This window comes from Centruroides vittatus, unplaced genomic scaffold, assembly GCF_030686945.1.
Source record: "Centruroides vittatus isolate TY-2023 unplaced genomic scaffold, ASM3068694v2 contig_846, whole genome shotgun sequence".
Classification (NCBI taxonomy): domain Eukaryota; kingdom Metazoa; phylum Arthropoda; class Arachnida; order Scorpiones; family Buthidae; genus Centruroides; species Centruroides vittatus.
In genome coordinates, this window is record NW_027122551.1 from 1129177 (window position 1) to 1153898 (window position 24722).

The following is a 24722-nucleotide window of genomic DNA, read 5'->3' on the forward strand; positions in this document are numbered from 1 at the left end:
TAGAAAATGCCAAGTCCTGCTTGAAACTATATAATATATCACACATGTCATTTGTAAATATTGTCTTTTTAAGATATGCTTTCTAGTTTTTGTATTCATTACCTGGTTTTATACGATAATCAAAAACCCTGAAGTGAATTGATGTGAAGAAAATAAACCAGAGAACACAGATGCAACTTACGTTTGTCTTTAGTAGTTTTGGAAAAAAAACCTGATGGCAATATGTATCTCTGACACACAAAAGATTCGTCATATTTTATAAAAATACTCTTTATGACTCTAGATAAGAATAAGGGGAAAAAAGCTACTTGATGAGTTTGTAATTGAAACAAAATTGGCAGATAACTGATGGAATTTCCATACAAAATGTTATAATTAGAAAAAATAGTCTATAATTTCACTACTTTATTTTAGTATAAAATTAGTATAAATAAATTTCACAAAATATTTCAAAAAATTATAATACATACTGTTTCCTTATGTGGTAGCAATTCTTTGCGAATTCTGAAAAAATTTTTTCCAAACTGCCGAAGTCCTTTTACAAATCGTTTCTGAATTACATAAACATTAATTTATTTGCATATTATTTATTAAAAATTTATATAAACACCATTACTTTATAATAAAAAAATAATTAAATTTAAAGATTTATATTAAAAAAAAACTAACTTGTTCTTCTTCTGTCCACTTTTTGTCTATTCCAGGAGGAATTGGATTCTTCACAAGAGCTTGAAGAGCTTGACCAGTATCGTAGCTGCTTGTATGTAGCTAAGTGTATAACATACCAATATAGTGTAGCTGTTTATAGATAATTTTTAAAGTTAGATTATAGTAGTTACAAAATATTTCATTATTGTAAAACACTTTTCAGAGGAAATTTGATTTACAGCAATGAAAAAAGTTTTTCAATTGAATAAAGTAATAGAAATGATAATATTAGAGTGAATCATTGTGGTATATTTATATATATGTTTAAAATATTTGTGCAGCTATATAAAGATTTATAAACTGGATAAATATTTTATTAATTAATGAATATAATTTTTAGAAAATTTTATTAATCAAAAACTACAATTATATTTCTTAAATCATCTTTTAAAGCAACAACTAATCTAATTTAAATAAATTACTAAGCTATTTATGAATGAAGTATATATTAATCAAAAATAATTGTCAAATCCATTTTGTAGAATAAAATTTTACCAACTCTATTACCAATTTCATATTTTTAAGTTATCATTATCTGAATTACAGGTCTCCCACTCTATACGAGGGTTAAAAAAAAGCAAAAAAAACTAAAAGGAGTCTCCATTTTAGTTTTTTATTCAAACATGTTTTCATAAGCTTTATTTGCCACTACACTCATCCATTTTATGACAACAGCTTGCATTTATATTGCACTCTGTTCACGAAGTAACTCTGACAAAACAGAAGCTAAATGTACACAGTGCGGCAATTATATTCCGGGACTGGATCTATAAAAATGAAACAAAACAATTTTATTCAAATCCTTTTATTAAATTATTCAAAATACTCTCCTCCTGCTTCAATACACTTTTTACAGCGATTCAATAGTGATTCAAATGCCTGCTCAAGCTCAATTTTCGGTATTGCCTCTAATATGCGCGTAGACTCTCTTTGGATGGTTTCAATATCATTAAAAATGCATCCTTTCAACTTCATTTTCATTTTTAGAAATAAAGAGAAGTCACATGGTGCTAAATCGGGGGAATACAGCGAATGATTCAACACACAGACTTGATTTCGTGCCAAAAATTGACGAACAATCAATGATGTGTGACTCGGTGCACTATCGTGTAACAAACACCAGTCATCAGAATTGCGATATTCTGGTCGAATTCGACGAATTCTTCTCATTAATCGTTGTAAAACTCCCAAGTAGAAAGCAACAGTAACTGTTTGACCCTGTGGGACGAACTCACGGTGGATGATGCCTTTGCTATCGAAGAAAACAATGAACATCGTCTTGATTTTTGATGGAACTTTTCGTGTTTTCTTGGCTTGAAGTGATGATTTTGACTTCCATTCGGCACTTTGACGTTTTGTTTGTGGGTCATATTGAAAACACCAGGTCTCGTCATCAGTAACAATTGATTTGAGGAAGGTTGAGCTGTTATTCGCTGCTCGTACAATCTCTCTGGAATGTTCTAGTCTCATCAATTTTTGCTCTTGGGTTAGTGTGTGCGGAACAAATTTAGCACAGACTTTTGTTTTGCCCAAATCTTCTTTAAGAATTTGTCGTATTGTCTCTTTGTTAATGTTTAATGCCTGTTCCATCATTCTCAGTGTCGCAATGCGATTGTTGGATACAAATTCTTGCACTTTTTGAATCGAATCTGCTGTTCGAATTGTTATTGGCCTTCCCACACGTTTGTCGTCCTCCAGTGATTGTCTGCCTTCCAAAAATTGCTTGTGCCACTCAAAAGTCTTTGACCGTGATAAACACTCACTTCCATACACTTTTTGCATCATTTTGAACGTTTCTGTGGCACTTGTGCCAAGTTTAGCGTGAAATTTAATAACAGCACGTTGTTCCGTTATTGTTTTCCGACATGTAACAAAATAAACTGATAAACAAAATATCAAAAACAATGATAAATGTCAACCGATTTAAATAAAAGCTTTAGGTTATGTTCATATATGTCCAAACTTCATATGACATAAAATTTAAACAGATGTTGCTACTGTTGCTGAGATATAGCTTCAGTCCCGGAATTTAATTGCCGCACTGTGTATTCAATAACAAGTGTAGTAATAAGAAGTATTCAATAATTACTTTTTGAATCTTTTGTTAAGAAATGATGTCTATTCAATAGTCATTTGCAGTGACTCTAGTCTTCTTCCTATCTAGCAGTTGCCTTTCATAATATTGCTTGTGCAACTTTTACATATTTACACTCTTCTCAAACTGCAGTTAAATAATAATCAAACATTAACCAAAAAAAAAACCTTTAAAATGCAGCTTTTTATTAACTAATCCAGTGGTTCCCAAAGTGTGTACCGCAGCACACACTTTGGGAACCACTAAAAACTGCCTTTTAAAGATTTTTTTGCCACTTTTACATGCTCAAAATTCTTTGATTTCACAGCTTTCTTTAATTTTTTCTTGGACTGAGTAACCAATGCATTTGCTAACTTCTGTATTCTCTTAACCTCAATTCTCTTCTCTTTTAATGTTTGTTCCTGCTTTATATGTTTTCTTTTATTTTGTAGTCTTTTTCCTTTTCTTTGTGTTCATTTCTTAATGTCTCCTCCTCTTGTTTATTTTGTATGTCCCTTTCCCTTTTATCTTCTAGAAATTCATGTATGAATGACTTCCTGACTGTCTTTACCAGACTGAACAGTTTTTCTGTGACTTGTATGAGATGAGTCTTCTTGTTACAAAACCATTATGACAGAAAAAAAGTGTCCAAGACTATTTGTTTACCAACTCCACCATGCTGGCCAACTCCAGCCTTTTCCCTTTTTTAAAATATCACACTATGTTTCCTTTTATAAGAAAATACCACTGGGTATCTGAATATTTTTATCTAAAATTTCTCTATAAAAAGTTATCTATTTTTTGATTCTCACCATAATTTTTAGCGTAATGAATTTACCTTGGAAAAACTTTCAAACACTACATAAAGAAACACTACATCTTAATCAACCAAAAGAATTCCACTTTGATAAACAAATAATTAAATTTAAATCAATGTTTTATCATTTTAAAGAAAAAACTAAATACAATAAAATGCAAAACACAACAATTTGATAAATGACATTATAAATTGGCCTGTAAAATAGTTTCTCCTGTTCTGGCTACTATGGGTACTATTTCCATTCTGTAGCCTTAACCAACAATTGACTAAACTCAAGTATATAGAAGAATTTTCAAATACGAATTTTGGAAAAAATATCTTTTTGATATCTAAATTTATCAGAGTCCATTTTCTAACAAATTTCTGTAGATACTAATTAAAAAGTATTTTCATAGTTTACATTTTACCAATAGTAAAATTCAAGGTCAGTCACCAGCCTGATGAATTTTACTGACTAACTCCCTAAAACATCTGACTCCACAACACTGATAATGGCATTTAATAACTTCTCAGAAATGGATGCATGTTCCTCTGAAAGCACTAGGAAACCTTCTTTCAACATTAGCATTGCCATAAGTGTTAGAGATGCTTTCTCAATTTTTGTAGTGTTACAACTTCACAATTTCATGTTGAAAAACTGTTTCCATTACTCATCAGTTTTAGTCTCTCTGCTTTTCTTGGTCACTTTTTCAAGCTGCAACAGCTCCCACTCATCTCAGTGGAAACACTTTTGAGGCATCACCACAACTATGGCTTCTTGTTTGTGCTTTTGGCTGAAAAAAACTTCAAGTGAAGTCCACTTTTTCAACTACTCCCTGCAACTTGTGATATATTTCTTCTGCTGTAGCTCTTCCCATAAAAAAACGTGCATTGTAAAGTAACATTGTTACTTTTCAAAACCGATATTTGATTGTGATCTGAAGCTGCTTCTCACTAGAACTGTTTGTTCTCTCATTATAATTTAATGTGTACAAAGAATTTTGCATGTCATTTTTATGACTAATTTTCTAAAATATAAACCATGGAGATAAAATGACATTGGTTTAGGTAACAAATCTATGTCATAGGCATAAGTTTATGTAACAAAAAAATTAATTTTGTAAAATTATTACTAAAATGTAAAAAAATTTAATCAAAAATAAATTAAGGAACAATTTAATAAACTTAGTGTAATCTATTACAAAAATATATTATCCACTGTCAATAAAAAAGCAAGTCCAATGTTTTATTTTCTTTGTTAAACAAACTTTCTTCAAGTATTGCCTCTAAATGAGCTGCTAGCACCACCGTATAAATAAACTTTTTTATTAAAAGTAGACTAATATTGGTAATGGAAGTGAGACACATTTTTTAAGCTCCCTCCAAAATTCATTGTCTCTAACAACTTCAATAATGTCATGAAGCAAATAGATGTAAGTACAGCAGCCAAAAACATCTGTGATCACCTCAGGAACTTTAAATTAGACCATAATCATCAGCATATCATCTATAACCCTAGGACTTCATTCGATGAATTGTTCTCCCTTGGTGGCACTGGGTGGTCCCCCCCACTGGCCTATGTATTTATACTGACGGCTCAAAGTCAGAGCATGGAGTGGGATGTGCCATGGTAGTGATGAACGACAACACTAATATCCATCAGGCCCATTATGGGTTGGCCAGCCACTGCACGGCCAACCAGGCTGAGTCTCTGGCCATTCAGAAAGCCATTCATTCTGGCCTTATGAATGGCCAGAGACTTCTCTGGATTTCCAACAATAAGACGACCCACAACATAAAAAGGGTCACAATTCTTAGTGACAGTAGGCTTGCCCTGCTGCAACTCAGAAAGCTCAATACCAAACAGACTCTTATTCATGAAAGTGTCAACCTTCTTCTATCCCTTCAAGACAGCACTAGCATCCGGTTCTCTTGGGTGAGAGGGCACTCAGGTGTCCAGGGCAATGAAAGTGCTGACTTTCTAGCCCGCTCTGCACCTATTTGGACACAATGCCACTCTTTCGACTACACCCCAATCACCTGGCTTAGGAAGTGCATCTGAGACCACACTTGGAAGACCTGGCAGACTTGCTGGGATACCAGTTCTACTGGCAGGTTGACCTACAGGTTCATTCCTGATGTTTGGGAAGCAAGCAACTACAAACACCTCATAACAATGTTCAGCACCACCCAACTGTTAACTGGACATGGGAACATCCACAGTTACCTCAAGAGGTTCCTGCATAAGAAACAGGAAGTGCCCATGCAATCTACACGAAGAAGAGGCTCCTGAACATGTCATCTGGAACTGTCCAACCTACAAGCCACAGAGGAAAAAACTGACAAATACAATCCATAAAGAGAATGAACTTTGGCCACACCACAGAAAAACAATGGTAAGCAACAGAAATATCTTCAAAGCCCTCAAGAATTTTGCATCAAACATCAAAATTCTCAACTAATCCTATTCTCTGGTATCATCTGTTGTGCACAGTCAATTCGTCCAACTACTTTCTCTATTTGTATATATATAAAATGTATTTTTCGGTTTTACTCTTTGTTCTACTCTATACAGACACTTCGGTATCTGGTCTGAAATTTGTTGTTGCCGCTGTACATTGGCATCGGCTACTGTATTATAGTCTCCTTCCTCCTCCTGGGTGCTTGTAATTCTAGCATTGTGAAACTCATCACCAAGCATTCATCGTCATGCTCTCTGCAATGCAATATCCATCTGCTAGCATACTTGTTAATTGTAAATTTCTAGTCTATAAGTAACCCTATTGTCGCACCATTTACTTTCTGTATTACCTGTTTTGTACATATACTTCAATTTGTATGTATTGTGTTTTCTCTTAAATAAATGCGGTGCGGGTGCCCATGCATCCCTTGAACTCTTTTCCACTATCCTATCGCACTTTATTTCCCCTTCATTCTAGCCTCTTATAAACGACTATCCTCTTCTTTCCGTTTCTAGTTTCGGGGCTATACCTTTGAGTGCAGCCCGTAACTACCTCCCAGTGTCTCATCCTAAGAAAAGCAAGTTAGTTAATCAAGTCTTCCTCTCATTTGGAAATATTCAGCATCATTGTTGCCTTGGGTTAATTAAGTTTCTGGTACTTTTTATACTGAACAACAACAAAGGTATGTCTCGTACTCAAAAGAATAAAAACAAGAATGTAAACTGATGATGATTTCATCATCATCAGTTTACCATAATAATCATAAAATTAATAATGATAATAATGATGAAACTCATAATGATGAGATCATTATCAGTTTACATTCTTGGTAATTTATGATTAATTTTATGATTATTATGGTAAACTGATAATGATTTCATCATTATCAGTTTACTATAATAATCATAAAGTTAATCATAAATTACCATATATGATTAATTTTTAATCGATAATCTGTAAAGATCAAAAGAACAGTTTAATTTTCTTTGTTTCCAGCAGAAATTTCTAACATGGATGAATATGATGAATGATATACATTTCACTTTGTTGCTAGATAGTTAAAAGTGATTGAGTGGGAGGCCTGAAATTAGCAAGAAAATTTAAAAAATATGTCTAATCATTTATACAAAGAACATGTAAAGAAAGTTAATGTAAATAACATAAACATAGTTTTGATATCAAATACTAAATTTAGTGCAAAATATTGATAAATAAAAATGATACAAAAAGTTGTAACAGTTTTATTTGCATCATATTCAAAAGCAAATTGTCATATTATGCTGCAGTTGTATATCTATATTTAGATTTACTGACTTACACAAAGAATTACAAAAACTAAATAGCATAAAATGTCCTGTATACTTATTGTTATATCTTTCTTTAATTGCATTAATATTTAATAAATTATCAAAAATAAGAACAGAAAAAATAGGGAACAATGGCACATTTGTGTTTTCAAAACAAAATTATTTTTAATACATTTCTATACTAAGTGTACCTAATGATTTACAAAAAAAGCAGATACATTAGAAGACGGTTGGCACAGAGAAATATATTTGATTTTGATTTTATTTGATTTTATGCTTATGTACGAGGGCTATTTTTTTCAACCTCCATTAATGCATGAAAAAAAAGTTTGGAAGCCCATGAGACAGGGAAAGGTGCACACCTAGTGAGTAGTATAGTCCCTCACCACTTAGCATTGTGCCAAGCTATTTTAGACATTTGCTACTCTGCAGTAAACACGTAAACATGATGACATGATGCCACCAATCCAGTCTCTCACCAACTATGAAGTACAAACTAAGTAATTCGATTTCTACAAACTGAAGGGCTGAATGGAGGTGAAATTCACCAAAGGATGTGTAATGTGTATGGTGAGAACCTCATGAGCTACAGACGCATGCATGAATGGTGCAGGAAATTCAAACAAGGACATGACAACATTCATGATGAGGGCGGTCAAGGAAGGAACTGTGTTATGACCGATGATTTGATGGACAAAGTGGATCAATTGGTGTGAGAAAAGCATCTGTTCACGATTTCTGAGCTCAGTGAGGAGTTTCCTCAAATTTCAAGGTCCACACTGTATACCGCTGACCGACAGTGTTAAAGGTTGGCTGAATGGCCTGGCAGCAACGTTCTTTGACATGGGAATACAAAAGTTGGTGTCATGGTACGATGTCTACCTGAATCGAGAAGGCAATTATGTAGAAAAATATGTGAAAACTAACTACCTTCTACAAATAAAGTGGTTTTGTTCTTCATTCTTGTATTTTTATTCTGGGTCAGTGGAGGTTGGGGGAAAAAACCCTCATATTAACAAATATAGTTGTCATACTTTTTCTTTAGTTAACATCTTAAATAAATAAATCACCATAATAGGAAAAAATGAACACTTCTAGATTTGATCACTAGGTGATGTTTTAAATATACTTCATTTCTTGTTTTAATATCTTCTAATATTACTGTTTTACCAAGTTTTGTGGCAAATGAACTCTAAACAAGTACCTACACCACACTGAAAAGCCATTATTCTAATTGGAGATATTAAAATTTCTTAAAAATCTAGTCTGCAGAGTTCTCTGTACTGTTAACACACCTGTTGAAGTTACTGTAATCACATACAATACACACATCAATTATAACAGGCTACTTGATATAAAGCTTACTTAATAAAATGATATATGCATGCTGAAATTAGAAACTTAAGTACACACATTACTTCAAAATTTTGATAAGGTATAAATCACTTACCAAGTGTTCTGTAATTATTTTAAGCCCTATGTGAACTGTTACTTAAACTTAGACATGCTGATCTCTAATATACTTTTTGTTAAAATTGGTGACATCATATTTGAATGACCCCCGTTAACTCATTTTTGATTATCTACTCTCTCTCTCTCTATCACATTTGTCACCAAGTTTTAGACCCTCAAGCTGATAGATGTCACATCTCATCTGTCACCTGAATATTAAAATCAAGCATTTCTCTTAAAACAGATTTATAGTATTTTTAAAATTAGCCTTGCCTTGGCAGGAAAAAAAAATAAATTAGATGAATGAAAAAAAATTCATCAATATACCAAAGAAAAAGAATCTAATGACATTGTATTAAATACTAATAAGTAACTCCTAGACTAAAGATATGTTTTATACTGGTATATCTTTCAGCAGTATCTTTATCTGTACCTGTAAAGGTTAAATTGCTGCCATTTTCTTTTTGTACTAAAAGTTCTACTAGAACCTATTTCATATAGCGTGTCTACTGAAGTGTAACTATTTAATGAATTTGTATAAATAAAGCAAAATGTTTAAATCAGTTAACTAAAAATTTAGTTCTTCAGAGAAATGTTTTTGTTTTTTTAATGAAAGCTTCAGCTCTGCATTAAGAACAGATTTCAAGTCATCTGACAAATTGAATCAAACACTTAAATTTTAAATACAGGTATGATTATTTTAATTTTTTTTAATTTTCAAACTAGAAATTACAAATTTTTAAATTATAAACTATAAACCTAAATTACAAATTTTTAAACAATAACAATTCAAACTTTAATGATATCAAAAGCTAGATGAAATTTAAAGCTTAGTAGTCAACTAACAAATATATGGTATTAAATGTTTCCTCTCTGCTTGAACCTATCTAATTAACCACTAACCAGTCTGAAGATTGTGAGAGTGTAAGATGAAAGTACACCCTGTATTCAATGCTAATGATTGTTGTTTATTAATTACATTAATTGATCTTGATAAAATATTATATAAAACTATGGAATGTAGATCTGATCATTCATTAACAATTAAAAGCTTCTGCCAATCAATTTGCACCATGTGTAAATTGATTGGGCTAACTAATGTAGTTCCAGTATGAGAATCTTTAGTGACTGACTGCATTCTTTAATGCATTGTTTTAATGATCTAAATGTAAACCCTATGTAATAAAAGTCATTGATTCCTCTGGAGAACTTTACTATATGCACTCCTGCCTTGTTCTCTAACTTTTGCATTAATACAGAAAGTCTCTTAATTCCTAAAATTATGTTAACTTTAGTGTAAGAGGTAAGAAATGCTGCTATTCACCTCCCAGACACTACACTACACATATATTGCCTTTAGTTTGCTCATTCTGCCTACCTATTCTCAATTACTGTCTCAATTCTAAATATGCATTCATAATAATGGAAGCAGAAACTTGTGTGAATGGGCTATGTGAGAGAAATGTGGAGCTCCTGTCTCCCGTGAATTTTTAAAGTCAAATGCATAAATGCTCTTTTTATAAGAGCTTGAAAAGCTGCTAACCCATACTTCATTGTATGATAAGTGTGATAATCGCTCATCATTTCTGTACATAAAATTAAACTGTCAGTTACAAAGCATTTGTTTATAAGCTTCTAGAATGTTCCATTGCCTGTTATTGATTGGAGTGGTAATAAACCCAGCAGGGAGCAGAAGGTGGTATATATTGACTCGTGGTTGTGAGAGAAACTCTCTTTTCTTTTTGATGCCATTATGAGAGAAATATGAAGGCAACCAGCAATGGTGGAACTGTGCAAAGAAAGAATTACAAAAGTTAACAGACTCCAATCAATGAGGCGACCAGGACAAGGCAGCAATTATGTGACATGAAAATTTGAGGAACTTCTTTCATTATAGTATCTCCCTTCGACTGGCAACAGATGGTTGGATTGTAATGTAAGAAAATTTGCAAATTAAACTAATACATCATAATCATGAAAAGATGAATCAACTGATTTGTAACAGAAATCTAAAATGCTGTAATTTTGAATACCTCTATTATTTGTTTGTATTTGATTTTGTGTTAACTCAACTTTGAGTTGAGGAAATTAATACTTACAGAAGAATAACAGTGTATATAAGAATCCAAATTAGTTGGTTCCCATACACTTTTGTGAAAATAGCATTTGTTTGATACAATGATGTCTAACTAGTTTACTAATGTATTGCTAACCTGTTTTATGCATCTACTGGCTGGGTTAGTGTTTATATCATTTACAAAAATCATAAACAAATCCTGGTCTTTTCCATATAATGAAAACATTGTCCACATAATGACAAAGCTTCATAATGTCCCTATACCTGTCAATCACAGGACCTTTCACCCAAGATCTGTATTTATATAATATCACTGGAGATTGGGGATTTCATAGGATTACTAGTATCCTGAACATAGTAGGTGCTATCCTACATGAAATATGAATTGGACTAAATTAAATCAATGCAGTCTGTAACTTTCTTATATGTTTGTAAAGCTACATCTTCTTTTCCACAAATCAAATTACTAGTAAAAGCAAGTTACAGACTCTGCCTCTATTTTTATCTCTGACTCTGCCTCTGCAATGGCAGCATTTATTTTTATAAATGGAAATAAATTCTCATAATCAAGAATTGTAAGTATAACATTTTATTCTAATTTGACATCTGCAAAAGTTCTGATGACATGAACTAGGTTACAAATGGCATAATCAAACCTGAACCATAACATTTTTAAGTAATTCATGTACAGCTTTTTCCAGAGTAATAATGGGTGCAAAGGACTTGAGAATCAGTCTAAGTGCCCATTCTGCTTGAAACTCCTAGACTTTTCAGAAGAGTAAAGTGATGGGTCTTTTTGGTAGTATAAATTTTAATAACTCCATTGACTTCTGTTCTTAGCTATCACTCAACTTTCTGTATACTTGAATTTGTCAGGTCCTCCTTTAATTTGCTTGACTTAAAGAGGTACTCCTTCATTTTGGTTAAGATCAAAATGAAGGAGTGTCTTAAGTCTCATGTTAGAGGAATATAAAAATACCACTCTTATTCATATAAATGCATCTTATCTTATTCACACCATTTTCTTGACTTGCAATAGACCCTCATTACAGATGTACTAAGCTGTAACAATGTCAAAAGCTATATGAGATTTACAGTGTTAAAATGCTGTAGTTTATAAATTAAAAACTTGCAAAAAACTTGTAATTTATAATTTAAAAATTGGTTCTAGATTTCATTATTTAAACTGTCCAATTCAATCTGTTGAAAGACTTGAAATATGTTCTAAACACAGAGCTGAAGCTTTTCTTTTAAAGAATGAAAAGGTTTCTCTGAAAAAATAAATTCTTTGTTTCCCAAACTAAATGTTTTATGTATTTATTATGATGCCAGGTAATCAGGAGCATTTTAATGAATTTATATGTATATTTGTTTTCAATTATAGCCCAGAGGAGAAAAAATTTGACCAAATTTATTGAATAATTACTTCAGAATTTTGCACCATGATTTGTGTATACTGATTTGCAATTCTCTAGAAGGAAATGAAACCAAAAAGAACTTTTAGAACATTTCATATACTGCATGGCTAAACTTTTGACATAATTATTAACAGAAAATAAAAGAAAAAATAAATAATGTAACCATTAAATCATATAAAACAAAATCATGTGCTTACTAAATCTAAAGCATTTATTGTTGTATCATCTCTTGATGCTGCTAAATAACCATCTTCTGCTGAACCTCCATCACACATACCAGCAAATGCTGCCATACTCCTGTGAAATAATATATTTATTAAAATGTATACAATATAATATACATCATATAAAATGTAATTAAATTACTATAAACCTGGCAGCACGGAGATACATCATCAAATCACAATCTGGTATACCAGGTGTCCAACATAATTCTTCAAAATTTTCACATTTTTCTGGCATTTCATTTGGAGGCACATTTGGATGATATTCTGGCAGGCGGGCCTGGTGGCTAGGACCCACCCTTATTTCACCTTGTATATTCGCCAGTCTGTGGTTCTCCAAGCAGGGATCACCAACTTACAACTTTAAACTATTTTAAAAAAATGTCAACAAAAGTTTGTTTAAACAAACAATTCATATTTAAGAAATGATCTTACTGTAAAAGTAATAAATTTAAAATAAAAATTAAGAAAAAGAAAACATTACTCTCATCTCTAAATTTTCAAAATTTATTTTACATATATGATGTTAAAATAAAATGAAAATCATTGTTTTATCTGAATAAAAATTATTTATTCCATAAATACTGTACTTTCAATTGCACAAATATAAAAAACTTTCATAAATTTTCAAATATTTGTAACTTATAAAGATATTTTGGTCTAATTTTGGTAAAAGTTATGACAAATAATACAAAAAAAAATAATTATACCTCAGACCTAGAGTTAGGGATTGGAAAAATATCAATTTCTTAAAACTACTTTTTTAATATGTACATACTGAAAAAAGTTAAAACTCAATCATTTTATTCTATAAAAAACAAATCAGAAAATTAAAAAAAAGATTTTCTAAGTCACCCTGGGTTTCTGGCATGCTAGTTAAACTGCAACTAAAATATAAAATTAATCAGATCTAACAAAATTAGTTGTTAATTAAATGTTAAAGAAAACATTCTTCTGAGTACAATAAACTAACAACATTGTAATTTGACTAACTTAAAACGAGGAAGAGAGTTTATGTTTACAAGATGACAAAACAATTAACAACTTATTGGTTAGTATAGTCAGTGTGGGCTACACTGATCATCTATCCTGACCTAAAAATAATACCTTCCTCTCAAATTTTACACAAAGTCCATGTTAAGGGTACAAGTTAAGATAATTTACAGAGAGTTTCTTAAATTTAATATGTTTATTTTTGCATTTTTGAATCAAATAACAATAAAATACACACAAAAAAAAGGCACTTTTGGAATTCAAAGAGTATTTTGCATCATTAGAAAGAAGACAAAATGAAGAAATTAAATATATAATTGTAGTTTTTGATGTAATGCTGACAGTTTCAGCTTTAGAATAAAAACTCATTTGTTCATAAAAACTCAATGTGCCTCTATAGAGAGGGATGTATAGCCTCACTTAAACTGGCATGCTGGAAATCCCCCAGGATAAACCAGCATGCTGGTTTTCATCATAAGGAAATATCTGATTTTGTGGTCTCCCAGATAGACTGGCACGCCGGTCATTTTGCAAAAATATGGTAATAAGTGAAAACTTCATTAAGTCCAACCTCACTAAAGGTACGACATGACCTCCCTCTATCACCCCACTTCTTGACCTTTAACCACAAAAATTTAATAGAATCAATTCCTGAACACACAAACTTCTATGCAAAATTTCAGAAATTTTTGATAAAAGGCACAGGAGTTATTAAGCTTCAAAGTGAGTGAACAAAATCATACCACTCTCCACACACGGAAAACATCCTCAAATTTTTTTGCATTTCTTGCATTTCAAGATTCTAAGTCCAAAAATGTAAGCCTTGGAGGGTCATTTTTTAACTGATTACCATACTTTTCCTTTGTTATAAAAATAAGTATATCCCTTTAAAATAGTTAAGAAATCTAATTTTTAAAAATGTTATCATGCCTCTGTTTATGATGTGAAGCATCCTGGAACCCTGTTAGGGTTTTACAATGCTCATTTAAATTACCATTTGGGTCTGCAATAGCATAGCACACGTTCGTGCTAGATAGATTGCTGCTTAATGAATATCTCCCAAATTTATCTTGTGAAATATTAACACCAAACACACATTTTTCATACTGAATATTGTGCTTTCTAACGTAATTATCAATTGTTCTTACACTGACTTTATACATTTTGGCAAATTCCTTTTTCTTTTCTTTTCAAAATCCCATAGCCTTAAATACTGGAGAAGTCTTTCTGAATCCATTTATATATTTTTAAAAAAGTAAAAGGAAACAAGTAACCAGAAAAGAAATTGGAAAGGAATAAAAAAAAACAGAAAGGTAATTTGTAAAGAAAGTGGAAAAGTAAAAGGAATGGAAATTAGAAAAGAAAAAAGTAAGGTAATTAGCATAATAGGAAAGAAATATAACCAAAATATTTTTATATTAAATGGCAAACCAAATAACAACAACATTAAAAACATTTCATGACACTGTTAAAAGTGTTCAAGATTTATCTAAAATCAATTTTGATAATATTTTAGCATTTGGTAACAATAAGTTCACTGCTAAAACAGCTAAATGATATTGATTTTATGAATAAATTAATTGATAAAATAGACAGTTTAGATGCTTCAGATGAACAAAAACAGCAATTCTGCTCATTATTTGTTATTTTATTTTATGTTATTGTTATGTTGTGTGAATCAGATTGTAAAAGCATAATGTTGAGTAACTCAATACAAAAGAATAAGAAATATAAAGATATTATTAACAAATTAGAAGAAGCATATCAAAAAGAATGCGATGAACATAATGCTTTAGCGAAGAAATACAACGAGGATGCAGCAAAGCTACTTGGACTTGAAAAAGTACCACCAAAAGAAGCAAAAGTCAGTATTTAGTATTCCAGGAATATCATTATCTTTAACTTTAAAAGATAGTAAAATGCTTAAACTGCATGAACATGTTGAATTAATGAATGAAATTGATGTCGATGAAGAAGAATTAGATTTAAAAAAATATAAGAGAATTTAAATTCCCGATGATTATAAAAACAAGGTAAGCAGAGCATATGTAAAAGTATCTAATGAAAGAAATCATTATTTACAAAAAACAAAGAAATAATAAAACTTAAAAGTTCTTGAACAGTTAAACTGTTTAAAAAAACTTAAGGTTCTGTGATTAGTATGTGGCCATGTTTATGAAAGAACTCTTTTTGATTGAATAAGCAAGTCTTATAATCTTCAAAACCTATTTCTTTCTTTAACACAGCTTTCTTGATTCCTTTTAATTTTTTAGTTGCTGAATCCACAGCATTTTGGATCTCAAATCAATAAATTCTTTCATTTTACTTCCATTCAACTCATCTTTAAGTTTCCCAATTACTTCTTATTTTTATCACTGTGAAGCAAATGATCTTTTGGATAATCAATGTATCAAACAAGTCTGGATTAGTTCTCATAAACTGATAGAAATCAATATTTTTGAACTCTTATATGTAACTATCAGTACCTTGATATAGTAATTTAACATTTTCTTTAAATTCTTCTTTAATTATATTATAATTGATTAATTGAAGTCGTACATCAATAGTTTTGATAAATGCAATACAGCTTGCCCAATATAAATTGGTTTATTCTTTTTCTTTAAATTCTTCTTTAATTATATTATAATTGATTAATTGAAGTCGTACATCAATAGTTTTGATAAATCCAATACAGCTTGCCCAATATAAATTGGTTTATTGAACAATACTTTTGTTTTATAGTTATGAATAGCCACTAAATGTTCACTGAATATTGATCTCAACTTGAAATTTGGTTTGTTTGAATGAAAATAGCTTTCTGAACCTTATTTTCATTGCTAAATAATTTTGTTTTGTTGTTTTCTAACAGACTGCGTCGTTTTTCCAAATACTGAATTTGACAGGAATTTCCAAACTCCTTTTCAAAATTATTTTTTGCCTTTTGTCTTTGCTCTGTGTTGAATTTGATATATGGAGCTATAAAATCTGTTTGAGTGAATTTTATTCCTCTATGGATTTTTGTTATTTTCATTCCTAAGCTCTTATGGAGTTTTAATATTTTGTAATGCACTATATAAGTCTTTTTATCATAGAAATGACAGAGTAATTTTTCAGTCTTTCCACCAGACGAACTATGTTCTAGTGAAGCTGGAGGAACTCAATTTTCAGGAGCTAGTGGGAGATCCTTAAATTTATTATACAGTTTTAAATCTCTCGGAAATTCTATATCAACTTCAAACACGTAAAAAGTATGATTATCAGAAGTCAGGATGTCATTGATACTTTCTAACTCATTAGAATCCATCCATTTAAAGTCTTTTTGTGGTAATTTTTGACTTAAAGCCCAACCATAGAGATTATTAGCATCTAGATCAGGGGTTCTCAACCTTTTTCTACCCATGGACCCCTTTTCCTATTAATTTTTTGTGTGGACCCCCCATAGACATTGCACAGAAAAAACCTTATATAATTTTTGTTACATTGTTTCAAATTGGAAAAATATTTTAATACTGAAGCTCTGAATTTCAGAAAAAGTAACTACTGTATTTATGAACTAGCTTAACTTTTAATACCTCTTACCTTGTCAAGATGGAGTTTTGCACAGAATTGAAGGTTAGGGTTAAAATAAACTGATTACCTTTATACTGGAGGGACCTTTATAGCCTCCCTCCAGTATAAAGGTAATCAGTTTATTTTAACCGTAATCTTCAAGATCTGGAAGAAAACTGACACAAAACATTCAGAAATGTCACTGTCAAGTGACATGATGCTGATGGTATAAGATTCTCCTAACAGACCTCGGTTTTATAATCTCTCTTTGACCTTTGTCAATGAGATATATATGTCGTATACATATTCAATATTTTAAATAATTTATATTTTAACCCTTATGCAAGAAATGAGTAATAAAGAAACTGACAATATATATACTGTAGAAATTTAATTCTCAGTAAAACAATTGTTCTGAAGTACTGTAGAATTATCCTATTGATCACTAAAATATCACTGTAAACCCTCAATTCAGTATTTTTTTCTGTGGACTCCCATGACTCCCTCTGTGAGACCCATGGACCCCTAGAGTCCATGTGGACTTCAGTTGAGAACCCCTGATCTAGATATACGAGTTGATGATTCTCAGATGCTAATGCATATCTATTAGAACACTGACTAATTCCACCTCATTCCTTTTTCAAAGAACAAATACATCTCATAATCTGTTAATAATTCTAAATTAACTCCTGTATATTTAAACATACAATCCCAAGCTAATGCTGGTGTAGTATAATACCAAACAGGATCTAGGCCATAGCTTTTATACAAACATAAATCTCTAAAATTCTAAAATACACCAGATAGTAAGAAAACATCCAATTTTAAATACAGATCATGCCATTCACCTAGATTTTTTATTTTAAAATGGTTCCAGACTTTTCTAGCACAATCATACTCAGGCCAGCTTATACTTTCTTTTGTTAAGGACAAATAACATTTTTCTACAGGAGGTAATCTCGTTTCATCAAATCTCTCAAATGAGTCCATGTATTCATATGGATAGATACCTTTTCTAATTATTTTGGATCCTTGTTTGTTTCTCTTAATTGTTCTGACTCTAGATTAGATGAAAAAGTATCTAGGCTACTTGCTAAGTATCTAAATGAATCTATAGATCATACAAATAAACACCAAACAAAACCCAATATCATAAGCAAATACCCTAACAACTGCCATAAATGATCGGGCTAAATTTTGGATATATGATCATAAATTAGAAATAAATTTGGCACTAGAGTTAGGCGTTAGGCACCATCTCTTATTAAAATCAATAATTATAATATTTAATTAATTAATTTAGATTAAACTGGAAGAAAAGAATTGGCCCAAAGTGGGACTCAAACCCGCAATTGTACGAAGTGCCAGAACACACACGTTCCATGAAGTCCTTGATCCCATGAGGTGGGTTCTTGGTTGGATGTGACTAGTAGAGAGAATAAGATGTCAAAAAAGTGGGATTTTTGCTACTTTTTTTTATAAAAATAAGCCTAGTTTTTTTTTTTTACTTTTTAATAATGTTGTTAGAAATTTTTCTCCTACAAGATAGTGTCTAGAAATATTATCAATGTTTTGGAGTCAAAAAATGTTGTGGGAGATGAATATTTTTCTAGTTTTTTTTTTTAATTTTTGGGATGATTTGAGATGACTTTTTGTGGTTTTAGCTGATTTTTTAATCTCCCACTGAGGTAGTGTCCAGAAATGTCATCGATGTTTGGGGTAAAAAGTTGTGGAAGATGAATATTTTTCTAGTCTTTAGTGATTACACCGAAGGTGCTAGATCCAAAGGGTCGTTTTTGGAGTGATTTGGAAATAAAGGGTTTAAAATTTCAGTGCTTTTAGTAAAAATTTATCTCCCACTGAGGTAGTGTCCAGAAATGAAAAGTGAAATAAGAGATTTAAAACAAGTTATTTCAAGTGTTTTTGCTTGATTTTAAGACTTTTTTGAATTATTTTTGCTGTTTTTTTAGGTGGTTTTTGCTGAAATTACATCTCCCACAAGAAAGTGTCCAGAAGTAACATTTATTATACTACTAACCTTATATTGTATTGAGTTTACATATCTTTCAGTTATAAATAAGAAAGATACGATATTCTTATATGATATCATTTTTTTGAACATAGTAAATATCTTTCAATTTTGATAAAAATCTATGATATTCTGAGACAACCTTTGACAGCATTAAAAAAAAATTTTCTATTGTATCAAACCGTGTTGTACTGCATTTACAGTAAGAATAATAATATGAAGTATAACATAAAAATCAAATAATAATTATAAAAGAAATATACTATTCAACTTAAATTTTTTTCTATAAGTATTATATATTAATGGTGCGGTTTTTTATATATTGTTTAATTATCAATTTCCCTTAAAAAAATTTTTTTTTCAAAAAAATTAATTGATTTAACTTCACAGTTAGTTTAACTGTAGTTATTTCGTCTGTACCGCATTTCATCAGAGACAAAGACTATTGGGTTTTATTCACATCATTCTTTATTTCACTATGCATTTCGAGTGCAATCTTTTCCGTTTATTTTGCGCTTTTCATCAGGTGTTAAATTTCTTTTTTTTAAGACCATTCTGTTATGAGGTGTTTATGTCACCGTCCCCCGAGGACGGACGGTGACATAAGAAAATTTTTTCAAAAGAAATTGATAATTAAATTTTTTCTTTTAATTTCACCTTCAAATGGATAACTGTTATTAAAATACAAGTCGAAAGGTCTGATGCAGGCATCGGGGCATACTAAATTACAAATAAAAATAATAATATACTGAATTTTATATTGTAAAAATATAAAATAAATATAAAATAATTTATATTGTTAATTTAAATTCATTTAAATAATAGCTAGGGGTGCTGCTAGTGGCTGTTTTTTGGCATACCGTGACAGAAAGAAAGAAAGAAAGAAAGAGACTGCCCATTTTTTCAGCTTTATATAGTAGATATTTCAAATTCACAAAATATTTGATGACAACTATTACAATCATCAAATCACTCCCTATCTCAATATATTTTTGATTTAAGATGATAATATTAATTTTTAAAAATAATTTTCTAGTAACAAAAGACTGTAAATGATAAAATATAATGCTAAAGAATGAATATTTAAATTTTCTTTTATTCAATATACATTGGAAATATTGTGGGAGATGAAATATTTTTCTAGTTTATTTTTTAATTTTTGGGATGATTTGAGATGATTTTTTGTGGTTTTAGCTGATTTTTTAATCTCCTAAGTGAAAATTTTCAAAAATTCTTGAAAAACTTTGCATTTGGATTACAGGTATACCTCGAGTTACGTCGCTCTCGATTATACATCGTTTGTCAAAAAAGTATATGGAAAAATAAAAATCAAGTCTAAGTCATTTTATTCGGCTTTACATCCGTCCGCCACAAACATTGAAGTCGTAATATCACTAGAAAAGCGTTAAAAGCACATAAAATCATATTAAAATATGTACATTTACAGCAAATGTTAATATAATCATCATAAATCCTAGAGAACGAAACATGAAAACATCTGTGTTTCTGTGTTGTCGTCTTATTTAGCGGTCTTTAAGTGCTTATTATTGGCGTTTAGTTACGACGTAAGTCGAAGATACGACTTACATCGTAACTACACAAGTAAATTCAACTTATGTCATTTTTCGACTTACATCGCCTCTCCTGGAACCAACTACCGACGTAAGACGAGGTATACCTGTATATATCTTCAGGAATTAATTTGAACCTGAAAAGGCTAAAATTTTTGAAGAGTTCCACTCTGGAAAAAGCAATTTGATTTGAATTCAATATTTAATATTGTATATTTTTCTGGATAAAGCACTAAGAATATTCTAATAGAAAATATTTCATCTCTGCTAAGAACCACTATATACACAATTAGGATTGTCAACCATCTTTACATAACATACACAAGAAAAAAAAACCAAAAGGATTGGGAACAAACTTTCATGAAATTTAATCTTCCAAAATTTGCTACCTACATTGCCGATTTTTTACATTCTACATTTTAACTAATCATAAAACTTTATAGAACTTAATACCATCCTTTGTAAATAAATAAAATTATTACTGATTTCAGGAAGCCAATTTTTACTAAATAAAAAAATGTTTTCAGTCAAGATCAGCCTACATTATTATATATTATTATAGTACAGGTAACCCCCATATAACACGGCACTTCTATAACACGGGTTCACTCTAACACAGTTCGGAAATTAGGTAAAACACTCATACAGTACAACATGAAATGTAATAAAAACTGTTACCAGTTGATGATGCTCATGCTGAGATCATCATATAGGATAAATAATCCTCTGGTAAAATATTTACTTAAATAATAAATAAGTATTTTACCCATGAAAAAAATCTACTATAATAAAGCTGAAAAACTGGATTCTATCACTATATCCCAAAAATGGCCACTAGGGGCACCCCTGGCTACTATTTAAATTAATTTAAATTAACAATATAAATTATTTTATATTTTTTACTGTATAATATTCAGTATATTATTATTTTTATTTGTAATTTTGTATGCCCTGATGCCTGTCTGCATCCGGCCTTTCAACTTGTGAATAATAAATTAGATTTAAAGAAGGATTTAACAGCATGTTTTTCAATTTTTGGAACCTAACCCCCCTTTTCGCACTAGTTCTTTGTTTCATATAACACGGATTTGCATAACACAGCAATTTTTTGGAACATAACTCCCATGTTATAATACAGAGGTTACATGTATTTAACAGTTTAGAATAAAGTGGCATAATATTTAGCACTAGAGTTTTTGTATATAGTTTTTGTGTTGCATAATTTGTTTGATAATCAGGATGGTCAAATCTTGACTGAAAATATTTCTTATAAATAATAAAAGTTGGCTTCTGAAATAGTCAGGTGCATGCAAGGCGGCCATATGTCCAATTTTTAACAATTTCACAGAAAAACCAGAAGAAACTTTGAGACTAAATAAAAAAAAAATTCAATTTAATTTATATTGACCTGATTTTTTCAATGGTAACTTCTCTTCACAAGTGATTTTCATTGAAAATCTTTGTTTCTGTAACTTCACTCACTTGTCAGTTAAAAAAGTGACATACAACTTTATGGAATGGACCTGATGAAATTAAGTGATTTAGTTACAAACTGAACAGTATTCAAAATTATTTTGCTCTTTATTAAAGATCTATATGACAAAGGAAATTGTCAACAAAATTCTTTTGCTTACATATTTAGTATACAGGACTGATGCTATATGGTAAATCATAGAGAAGTAAACTACTATTGATTATAACATTTTTCTAATAATTATTATTAACGCTTCTTGTCTTTTCAATTAATATTACAATTTTTGTGTTAGCACAAACATTCTGTACATCTTATCACACAGACACAATGTAATATGAGGAGTTTATTAATCAATAGTATACATCTTTAAATTACATTAATGCAATCATTACTATTAAAAATTCTTTAGGATGGTTCATGTAACTAACAGACAATATTGGATATTATTAGAATTTAACCTGGTCTGTAGATCTCTCTTCCCACTCACTGCTTTACACACCATTAACAAGAAAAATCTGGTATTTGTACAACCTTCTATTCTGTATTTAGGGGCTGTTACTCTATGTATTAGTTCATGCTTTAGAGAAACAAGAGTTTATGCTTTCTGTTGATCCTCAACTATCTCTATATAGAATTCTTTGTAATGGTAGGGATAGTCTTGCCTTTTTGGAGAATTCAGGTGTCTACATGATCCTTTTACAATAAATGTGTATAGGATCAAAAACTTTTATATAGGAGCTACTATCAGGAAATTAGCATACCATTTTCAAGAATGTCAGGACAACATTAATATTGGAATTTACAGTTTATATAAGGATACATTTTTTTGTAAGTAAAATTTTATAATTCAGAAATACTTATTTTTGTAAAAATTTTATTAATGGAACATTTCTATGTAATGTAGAAAGTACTGTGTGAAGAAATTGTATGATAAGAATTAACAGGATATTAACAGATTGGATAAAGAATTTTAATTCTTTTTTATCTTCACAACTAGGTGCATTAATAGACACAAGGCATTTTTACATCATCTTTATTCTGGTAAAAATGCCTTGTGTGTATTAATTCACCTGGTCGTGAAGATAAAAAAGAATAAAAGGAAGACATGGTCTTGGAGTATATAAAAGAATTTTAAATTTTATTGAGGGGAATTTAGTTTTGTTTTGTCAGTGTTATAATAAAAAATCCAGCAACAAATTGCTTAACATTCCTGGCAACATTTGGTGATGCCATCTGTTATGATATTTTATTTTAAAAACTTTTTATATTTTTAACTATTATAAAATGGCAAAAGCCTTACTTTTGAGGGTAGGAATGAGTTTTATAAAAAATTGTAAATGCTAATAATGAGTAAAATCATCATTAAGTCTTATTCTAGTGGAGATACATACAACTCCCTTCACCTTCCCACCCTCTCAATCTTTAATCACCAAAATTTAATAGCATCAATCCCCCAAATAAACAAACCTTCTCTGCAAAATTTCAGAAATTTTTGACAAAAAGTAGAAGAGTTATTAAGCTTTAAACAAGATGAACAAATTCGTGCCCCCCACAAACACACATCAACATCCATACATACAGAAAAAACCCTGATTTTTTTTTTGCATTTCTCAATGTTTCAAGGTGTCCCAAATCCAAAAATGTAAAAATCTTGCAGGTCATTTTTTTGACCAATTGCCATACTTTCCCTCTGTTATATATAACAGCCAGGGAAGTAAAAAATTGGATCCTGTCTTTAGGTTAAGAAAAATATGCTTAATGTTAAATCATTAAATAATGCCCAACTGTTCTATGACCAGCTAAGCAACACTTTAAAGCCGCTGAAGAAGCACGACATTACAGTCATCCTTGGTGACTTTAATGCCAAAGTCGGCCAAGGAAAGCTACAAAACTATAGTCGGAGAACATGGCTTGGGGACACGAAATGAACGGGACGACAGACTCATCCAGTTTTGCCAAGAAGCAAAATTTAGCATTGCCAACACTTGGTTGAAACTACCACCTCGATGACTATACACCTGGACCTCGCCACAAGACTCTGACAACAATATCGTCAGGATCCAAATTGACTACATCTTAATCAACACCAGATATAAATCAAGTGTCCTCAAGGCAAAAACATACCCTGGAGCTGATATATCATCAGACCATAACCCAGTAACAGCAACACTACACCTTAAACTACGATCAGCAAAACACACAAGCACAACAAAAAGAATCGATCTGGAAAAGCTGAAGAACACTATCAGGCAATGATTACAGCTTCATCTCAACACTACAATCCAATCGATCGAAGCAGCAACAACAGACGTGCAAGCATTTGGGCATTCACTTAAACAGTGCATCAATGAAACAGCAGAAACCCTGCTAGGACATCAGGTGCCGAAAAAGAAACAACGGTGGATGACCCAGCACATTCCAGATCTAATGGATGAGCGGAGAACATTCAAAAGCAACAACCAGGAAAAATACAAAGAAATACAACAAAAGATCAAACAAGAAATCCGAAAGGCAAAGGAAAAATGGATGGAAGAGCAGTGTGCAGAAATCGAAGACCTAATCAAGAAAAATGATAACTTTAACTT

At 30.8% G+C, this 24722-nt stretch overlaps 1 protein-coding gene across 1 annotated transcript in view; it reads right to left on the reverse strand.

Moving 5' to 3' along the window:
- The window catches only part of LOC136982483 (arginine-glutamic acid dipeptide repeats protein-like), a 47614-nt gene that overhangs the window by 17153 nt on the left and 5739 nt on the right, over window positions 1-24722 (reverse strand). Inside the window, 4 exon segments of the mRNA XM_067278977.1 lie at window positions 471-551; window positions 670-768; window positions 12495-12594; window positions 12671-12889. Of these exon segments, the coding sequence (XP_067135078.1) occupies window positions 471-551; window positions 670-768; window positions 12495-12594; window positions 12671-12759 (369 nt within the window). The 5' untranslated portion in view covers window positions 12760-12889.